Source organism: Sinohyriopsis cumingii, chromosome 1, assembly GCF_028554795.1.
Source record: "Sinohyriopsis cumingii isolate HCF-2022 chromosome 1, ASM2855479v2, whole genome shotgun sequence".
Taxonomy (NCBI): Eukaryota; Metazoa; Mollusca; class Bivalvia; order Unionida; family Unionidae; genus Sinohyriopsis; species Sinohyriopsis cumingii.
The window spans coordinates 79,591,708-79,600,771 of record NC_142961.1 but is presented as its reverse complement, the minus strand read 5'-3'; the positions used below and the strand labels follow the sequence as shown (position 1 = coordinate 79,600,771).

General features: G+C 37.4%; 1 protein-coding gene across 2 annotated transcripts; it reads left to right on the top strand.

Annotated features, from left to right (window-relative positions):
- The first annotated feature begins 4,722 nt into the window (after nucleotides 1-4,722).
- On the top strand, nucleotides 4,723-8,778 carry LOC149807196 (transcription elongation factor 1 homolog). Of its 2 annotated transcripts, none has more exons than XM_089963428.1 (4): nucleotides 4,723-4,894; nucleotides 5,892-6,018; nucleotides 7,445-7,515; nucleotides 7,850-8,778. In XM_089963428.1, the coding sequence occupies exons 2-4, from the start codon at nucleotides 5,903-5,905 to the stop codon at nucleotides 7,912-7,914; spliced, it is 252 nt and encodes an 83-aa protein (XP_089819554.1). In that variant the 5' UTR covers nucleotides 4,723-4,894; nucleotides 5,892-5,902; the 3' UTR covers nucleotides 7,915-8,778. The 2 variants fall into 2 exon arrangements, with proteins under 2 accessions (XP_089819554.1, XP_089819545.1); XM_089963419.1 differs by having other exon boundaries at nucleotides 4,735-4,894; nucleotides 5,888-6,018.
- The last annotated feature ends 286 nt before the right edge of the window (nucleotides 8,779-9,064 follow it).

Genomic DNA, 9,064 nt, shown 5'->3' with positions numbered 1-9,064 from the left:
AGACACGGGGTCCGTGTGCAGTGTCACTTTTCCATCGGTGATGTGAAACTTATCGTTGGACTGATGAACGTGTTGAATCTTCTCGATGTCTTTGGAAGGTGTCATTTCTGCTAAACTCGATCCAAACGGGGGATTTCAAACTGTCGTGATCAATGGAATGGGTCAAGCGATCGTCTTCTTTGGCTTGATATTGTCGTTTCAGTGCGTTTAACAAAGAATCCCACACCTAGGTGATGAACGCTTCTGCATTCTCAATCGGTACGTGGGACTTATAATCTTTAAGCTCCACGGCGTACCTGTACGCTGTGGTTCTGAATTTTCTAGAGGAGCGTATGTCAGTCTCTCGAATGCGGTAATACTTTTCAGGGTTTAGTGGTGGTGGACTTTGGTTTTGGCGTAGACTCTCTGGTCTTGGTTCTGGTTCACTAAGGTCATCCCCAAAATCGGTGGCATGAATATGAGCCTAGACTTCAGCTACTGAGCGAGGCGATAAGTCACGTTTCTGCCTCTTACTTTCTTCTCTTTTCTCCACGAAATGATGCGATCGCTTCATCTTGATGGTAAAGGTCAAATGACTACCTTTGAAACGCCATGGTCCCCTATATATTCATGTCAGACCAGTGCCTTCCCTCCCAGTACTCATTTCACTCTCAATTCGACCAGAAAGATGGAAGAGCCAACACCAATGAAACTTCTGATCAGAGCTTTGCGAGGTGTCATACGAAGGTTTTCTTCAGACAAGCCGACGGATTACTCACCCTCCTTTCGAGATAAAAGTCAAGATACTTGCTATATCTGTCAGAAGAAAGGGAATTGGTCTTAAAAATGTCGAGACCGTCAAGAAGGCAAGATAGGTATCAAAAGACACAAAAGTCAAGATACCTGTTACCATTGTCAAGAGAAAGGACACTGGTCTTCAGACTGCCCTAAGAAACAATAGGAGCAAGAGAGAAAGAGAAGGATTCCGAACAGGAAGAAGAGGTACCCTCCAAAAAGGAAGAACCCAAACACGTTAAGAAAGACAAGAAAAGAAAACGAGAATAAAGTGAGGAAGAAGAGGAAAAACCTGTGAAAGTGAAGAAATTAAAAAAAAAACAGAGTGAACAAAGCCACAGAAGAAACCAATGAACGTTTTAAAGTTGTGTTGTGTTGTCATATTGGATTGTACGTTTGTACCAGAATAGACCAGAAAGAAGAACGTAAGTGTCTCTTAGTTTTGATTTTTATAATGATAAGGACCTACACTCAGGCACTCACACACGACAATCATGGGTAAAAACAAAAGGATTCTTGGGTTTTAATTGATTTTGACAAAATGAATACTATCTCCTTTCGAGAGAAGTGGGTGGCCCTGAAAAGGAACGTTGGGTATTTTTTTTTTTTTAAAGACAAACTCAGGAACTGGAAGCAATCAGCTTTAACTGCCTGAAGACTTTGCCACGGCAAAGGCCTATTTCTGGACTTGATCCTGTCAATGATTTGATAGAAATCACTAGGGCTGGTATCTCAGGTGTAGTAACAGGGTTTGGGGTGTTTGGCTCGGGAAGGTCTTTTTCTCTTGGGTCGTATTAAAGAAGTCTGATACATTTGTTTCAGACTCCTTGATTCTGCCAAAATGTCTTAGAGTACCGTTACCGTTTGACTTGCACCGTTCTCCTTCTCTCCTAGACCTTGTTTCTTCTCTGCTTCTTCTTCTTCCTGTCAGTTCCTTCTTCTCCTTCTTCTCGCTGTTGCTGTTGAAGGAGAAAAGCTTGTTCTGCTTCTTTCTGCAGTTGCAAAAATTTATGCAATTCTTCTTTCTGTCTCTGTTTAAAATCCTCGATGTGTGGTAAGGAAGGAGTAGGTGGTGAAGGTGCTGGTACCGGAACAAATTCTTGCGAAGAAGAGAAAAAAGCCACTAATTCCCAATTAAAATCGGTCTCTTAAGGAAGTAGAATCGTGCTGACTTTGGTAGCCGCTGATATACCATCGCTTCGCGTCTCCATGACCGGTACACTCCAATTCATCGTCTTCTTAGTTTTCATCATGTTTCAAAACAATGTCGCATTGATTCACTGCGCACAGACGCTAGCGCACCTATATAGGAAATGCGACGTCACAGGTATCTCTCTTCGGATTGGAAGACAGACTCCGCTCTGTGACTGAATTTTGTAACGCGTGTTAGGATTGGTGAAAAAACTCAATCCGTTTAGATCCACTCTTCCACTATAAATAACTCCAATTCACTTCATTCCCTTCACCTGTTCTCACGACAAGATGTGGACTAACGTCGAATCATCTACCCTGGTATCGTCGATGCTGTTCCGCACGGACTTACCCATGTATATCAAATCATCATGGACAATCATCGATACGACCGTTTGGAAAAGAAGGATCTATGTGGAGAGACAAGGCTGTCCGAACCGAGTCCTCATCTACGGTCCAGAAGTCAGAAGAAGTTTGAGGAAGAGAAGAAGACCTATGCGATGCCTTCTATGTTAACGGAATGATGTTAACATAAAAACCAACGGCCCTTTTCAGGGCCACTCCATTGCCTCGAAAAGAATTACTTTCTTGCCTAATATTTTTAGTCGATTTTATGTGTGATAGAATGATATTCATCAATGTATGTATGTATGTATGTATGTATGTATGTATGTATGTATGTATGTATGTATGTATGTATATATGTGTGTGTGTGTGTGTGTATGTATGTATGTATGTGTCTTATATATATATATATATATATATATATATATATATATATATGTGTGTGTGTGTGTGTGTGTGTGTGTGTGTGTGTGTGTGTGTGTCCCGCCAAGCGTTCTATCCAGTTCTATGTTCCTGATCCGCCAAGCAGTTTTTATCCCCACTGTTTGTTCATATTGAGGTCAGCCTCTTGCAACACTGTTTCCAGTGTACTGACGTCATCATTCATATTGTCCCTAAACAAAACCTAACCTATATTGCACTTTCCTTGTCCGTATACAGGCCCAGATCTGTTATCAGTATAATTCCTCAGCTGTGTCATTTTCCGTAAACGTACCCAGGGATGTTTGAAAATGGTAATTATCGTCCCATTGTCCGTAAAGTGCCCCACTTTACTACTCACATCTACTCAAATTAAATTTTAACTATGAGCTGCTGTTCTAAAAGTTTGCACTAACATATTTCAACCAAAGTCATTTCAAATCTGACTATTGAATGCTCTTCACGTTAAATTTAATCCGAAAACTTCTAGACCAGGTATGGGCAACTTCCACCACGGCGCGGGCCAGATGTGATTTTTTTCAAGCATACATTATGATTGTAAATGAACGGATAAAACCAGTTAACAACGAGGGTCTAAGTTTGCCCACCTCTGTTCTAGACGAAAGTCATTGAATGCTATGGACTTGTAAAATGGCTACTAGTTAGACACTGGGTCACGAAAAGAGGACGTAGGGTCTTTCTTAGCAAATAACGGGGCAGTATAATTTATCTTTTTCGAAATACGCGCAGCGTTCAGTATGACGTTTTGTTTGTAATGGATCAAATCTTTGGAATGACATCGTCCAAAAATGTCCATGTACTTTAACATTGATTTTGATGCAATGCGGGTCTTTGAAATTCTATCACTGGAAAATGTAAAAATATCTCAGAATAAGTATCGTAATTCTGATAAATGATATGTCATTCTAAAGTACCTTCAAAGATAAACCCATGTTATCAGGCACTTTTTCTCTCCAGAATCTGGACTGTAAACAAAGCGACGTGCAATGGGGCACAAAATTCACTGCAATAACATCATCAAAATCTCATTAGTCACTGTGCACTGTCGCAAAAATACACACAGGCAACCACACAATAACGCTCATATTCTAAAGAATAAACATTTACCTATAAATCAATACCAAGAATAGCCTAAAAACGAGAGAAGATAAAAACCCTCTAAAAATAGAGTGAGTCAATATTCGTGGATACTGAACCGGAAGTAAGAAGTGTGAACCCGAGTCCGCCTGGCCTCTTGTGTGCGAGGATCATGGTGGGCCATGGTCCAGGCTAATTGAAATCCAGTGAAAAACTACTCTGTGACATAGACACTAAATAACATACTCTGTTATCTGGCGATTTACTATCTAATTTTTGGTATTATACCTACGTCGAACAACTCTAGGGTCAAGTCTGTAAGAGCAACACTTTTTTTTTCAAACACGCGGACCCATTACTTTGTTACTTTTCATGACTTACTGAAGTCAGTCTAATATATATCTTGGAAGTAATTAATGTTTTTGTAAAGCGTAAATTTGCCTATGCTTAATTTGAGGACATTCGTTATCAAATCTTCGTTTTCGGAGGTGTAGTTTGCACACTGTAAAAGCTAATAAAGTTCGGAGGTAAGTAAACCTTGCTTATAGACAGCGATCCCGTAATGCCTTATGTAAAGTGATTCGGTTAAAAAAAAATAATTTTTTATTTATTTTAAAAAAATCATTAAGTTTTATGTAAAGCAAGGCAATAAATCAAAATTGGGTTTGGCGAGCTTCCATTGTGACGTCACTGTATCGTGTAACCCCTGTAGCCAATCTGAAGTCCTCTGCATTTTCCCTAAAGTCAAGAAAGGATCCACAGATTAAATCGAGTTCGTTGCCATTGAGACTGTATTATGAACTACTTTCATTCTCAAGGCTCAATATGGCGGAAGGAAACAAAGTTGCAGTCGGAATAGGCTTTTGGTTCACTAACTGACGGAAATAGCCGAGCGATGTTTTGATTTGACTTGCCGCGTGTGATCAACATATTCTGGTTACATATTCGTTCTCCACACCGCCATTAAGTTGAGAAAAGTCAGGGGACCAGACTAGATAATCGTTCTAGGTCGTAGTTTTGACTCGATCGAGGAGTGTACGTATCTGTTTACTGCTAATAATATCAGGTATTTCTTTTTCTTTATTTTAATTTTCTCACTAAATGTATTAAATTTATTAAATCTACTTTCAGGAGATGTGACTTACTGTGTACGTTAAAATCTGATATGTATTTAACACGGGTTTTTGTGTAAGCAGTCTGTTGGGTTAGCTATTTTGATCAAAGTAAATCGCCCACGAGTAAGTAAAGGAAAAATATCAATATTACATTAAAGTATGTTATTATGTGTCTGAAAAGTTAATATATCAGAAATTAAATTTATTTTGTTTGGTATTTTTACTATTAGATCGTATCCAATCAACAGTCGTTAGAAAGGCCTGTATTTTTATAAATGGCATACCAATAAAACAACATTGGTTAACCTTCGACTGTTGCATTAGAAATTGTTTCCTGTTTCAATCTCTGTTGTTCTAGAAACAAATAAAGCTAAAGATTCATGAAAGAGGTTTCTGCGGAGAAAATGGTTATCCTGTTTGTTGCAATTTTGGCTGAAGTTATCAATAAATGATGGGAAAAAATTGATAAGCATGCCATTTGTTGGGAATTTAATGTGGCAGTGTAATCTGCAGGTGGGATTTCAAACTAGTATTATACTGCACTACAGTTGCTGTCCAGTCAGATATTTTTTTTTGTGATCAAATTTATGAATTCACTCTAAAGGCCCTTCTTGTCTACCTGTTCTTCCTATTGTGGAAGGCTAGGGTAGTCTTAGTTCTACAATGTAAGATATAGCACATATTTTTCTTTCACCCCCTAGAACAAAAATATCAGGTGTTGTGTCTTATGTTGTTGGACTATGGCAGTCTCTGATGTTCAGAAAAAGTTGTAGGATATCTGCTAGTTTCCCATGCACAATGAAAAAACTCGGTATATGTAGCCATGATATAAGGCCAAAATAGTCATTTAAAAATCCCCTGCCACAGTTTGAAATGGCACTTTTGTATAAGGCTTGATATTGCTGAGTAAAATGTACTCTTGACATCATACTGTGTTCTTTCAGATAGCCTGTAAAAGAATGGGACGCAGAAAGAAGGCAAGGAAACCTCCACCCAAGAGAAAGGCTATTGAAAAACTGGAGACTTTGTTCAACTGTCCTTTCTGTAACCATGAAAAATCATGTGAAGTTAAACTGTAAGAACATTATGAAAGTAGAAATCAGCAGCAGACTCTCTCACTCTCTCTCACTTACCCTATGTCGTTGATTATAAAGTGTGCATGAACATTTTTAAACTGTTGTGTCATCTACAGTCCACTATTGATTTTCAAAGTATTTAAGCGTAGACATATATCAGGAGTGTAAGTTGATAGTGTGGCATATTATCATTCAGCCAGTTATCTTGCACATCAAACATGAACAGACAGGCAGAATCATTTAGCCCCATTGCATTTTCATATTGTGCTTGCACTTCTCTAAGAATAGGCTGTTGCTTTGTTTAACTTTAATGCAAGCAGAGAAGTTTATGATATTTTCTTTACACTGATTTTGTATGACCCCTTGCACCATTAGTAATGCAGTTTGGAAGCATGGACAAATTATCATCATTAGAATATTTTATTCAACCAATATTAATTGGGACTGGGCAGCAGGCATGGGATTGGGATTATTAAGCAGGCATGGGATTGGGATTATTAAGCAGGCATGGGATTGGGATTATTAAGCAGCCTGGGATTGGGATTGCTAGACTGTATGGGATTGGAATTTATAGGCAGGCAAGGTACATGTAATTAGGTATTGGGATTGCTAGACTGTATGGGATTGGAATTTATAGGCAGGCAAGGTAATTAGGTATTGGGATTGATAGACGGCATACAAGGGATTTGGGATTGATAGGCAGGCAAGGGATTGAGATTGATAGGCAGCAGGCAAGGGATTTGGGATTGATTGATAGGCAGTGGGCAAGGGATTTGGGATTGTTAGTCAGCATGGGATTGGGATTATTAGACAAGATTAGACTACATGACATTGGGATTGATAGGGAGCAGGCAAGGTACTGGAATATAAAAATTGTTTTTTTGACTAAAAGGCTGTTACTCAAGTGTGGTGACCTAGCAGATGGGCAGAACAATTTAATTTGACTGTCTCCTGAGAAGTTAGAAGGTTACTATATGGATACAATGACATTAGTGATCATCAATTCTAATTCAAACGTTGATGAAGACAAAAGAGTTTAGAATGGATACAGGTGACTTTGAAATAATACTTGTGATTACAATTTTTGCTGATATGTAGTAATTTATACAACAGTATCTGGTCAAAGTATTTTATTTGTTTAAATCGTCCAACATTATGTGAACATTGAAAAGTGACAAAAAGAACGTGTTAAATTTGAAAAGTGACTAAAAGGAATGTGAACATTGAAATGTGTCACAAGGAATGAACACAGATTTACTGCATATTAGATCTTGACTGTACTGCTTGGAAATCCTTTAAGAAATTGTTGGTAGTATGAAGTTTGATCATTTGTTGTACAAATTTTAAATGATGTTTGATGATTTGTCATGACAGATAATTTGAGGAATGGAAAGATGACCATTTTTGTCATTTTTGTCTTTTCAGTGACAGACAGCGAAACACAGGAATGATATCATGCGGTGTTTGTTTAGAGGGTTATCAGACAACTATTAACTGTATCCTTTATTATTCAGAAATAATATGGTGTACAATAATTATACATGGATTTAACTTAAAACATATATCAATGGATCTTCTTTACTTTTGTATGTTCATCATGACTTGGAGAGTATCATGTTATGGAAATGTCCATCAGTTTATCAGTTGTCAATTTTGGGGGTTGGCTTGCACTTGGGGTAAGGAAAACCCATATCAGAATGCAAAAGGCTAATGGTTTGAGAAGTATAAGTTATTAACTATTGTAATTTCATAGACCAGTACTGATACAATACCACAGTAGCAGTACTGATACAATACCACCATTTTGTGATTTCTTAACAATCCTCCCAGATTTGTCAGAAGCTATTGATGTATACAGTGACTGGATAGATGGTTGTGAAAATGCGAATCAGTAACATTGGATAGTGTCAGCCCTGTGATCAGGACTGACGTCAATCATCAGACCACGTTGAACTGCATCAGCCTCAACAGTTTTTCTCACACGGTTCATTTATAATGTTGACCTGACTGAACAAAATAAATTCTGATTTGCTGGTTGTATTATCTCACAGCTTTCTGAATTTGGCATTATGATGCACAGATGAGTTCATTATGTATAATGCCAGCAGTATTTACTTATATGCATTTCTGTAGTGGAGACATTCATAATGTTGAGCAACTATCTACATCAGTTTATTTTAATCATTAGCAAATTGTTTACAAATCTAATGAAGCAAGTTTATTTCATGAAGATCTTGTTGCATTAATATGTCTTTAGATTGTTTTATTTTTCATTCCCATATAAGGTGTCAGGGCCAATGTTACATTGGTAGTGTCTAGGTTTCTCATAAATAATGTTAAATATTCTAGAAAAATCAAAGAAATACATGCTTGAATAATATCATTTTTTGAGAATATGAGATATTAGTATGTTTTTTTGTCTATGAAGAATAGGATTAAGACCTTTGTTGAGTTTTTCTAAAACAAATTACTCTAAGTATACACTGTATTCAGACTGTTTGGATTTAAAAGTCTAAACACTGCATTTTAGGTCATCTTTGTTGACAGTACAAATTTACAAACCAGCATTATCAAAAAAAATGCTGTAATATTTTGTGACATGATGGAAGGTACTAGATTAAAAAGATAGTGTCTTTTTAACTTCAGAGTAGGGAGTACAGAGTAATGTTCAGCCAGACTTTCACTGTGCTCATGCTTCATTATTGACCAAGTACTATATTGTGATTTTCTTTCTTCAGTAAAGTTGTGCAATCGTTTGATATACTGTTATCTTTTATTTAAGAGAAAGAGAAGTGGTAGTTTTCTATACATTTTTGTTTAATCAGCTGTTATGAATAGTTTGTACATGGTAGATAATTGCAAGAATTCATAAGAAGTGCTCTTGGTCTTTCATATATTTTCAATGATTCTAAAAATGCATGAAAATAAAGCAGAGTATCAGCTTTCTACAGTTAGAGCAGAGAGTGAATTATGTCCCCTTTCCACTAGGATGGAGTGATTCACAACCTCCACTTAGGGAGGAGCAGCACCATCTACTGACCCACA

Coding starts and splice junctions, on each gene's coding strand:
- LOC149807196 (XM_089963428.1), top strand. CDS start 5,903: ATGGGACGCAGAAAGAAGGCAAGGAAACCTCCACCCAAGAGAAAGGCT. Junction 6,019..7,444: donor AAATCATGTGAAGTTAAACT/GTAAGAACATTA, acceptor TTGTCTTTTCAG/TGACAGACAGCGAAACACAG. Junction 7,516..7,849: donor TTATCAGACAACTATTAACT/GTATCCTTTATT, acceptor CAATCCTCCCAG/ATTTGTCAGAAGCTATTGAT.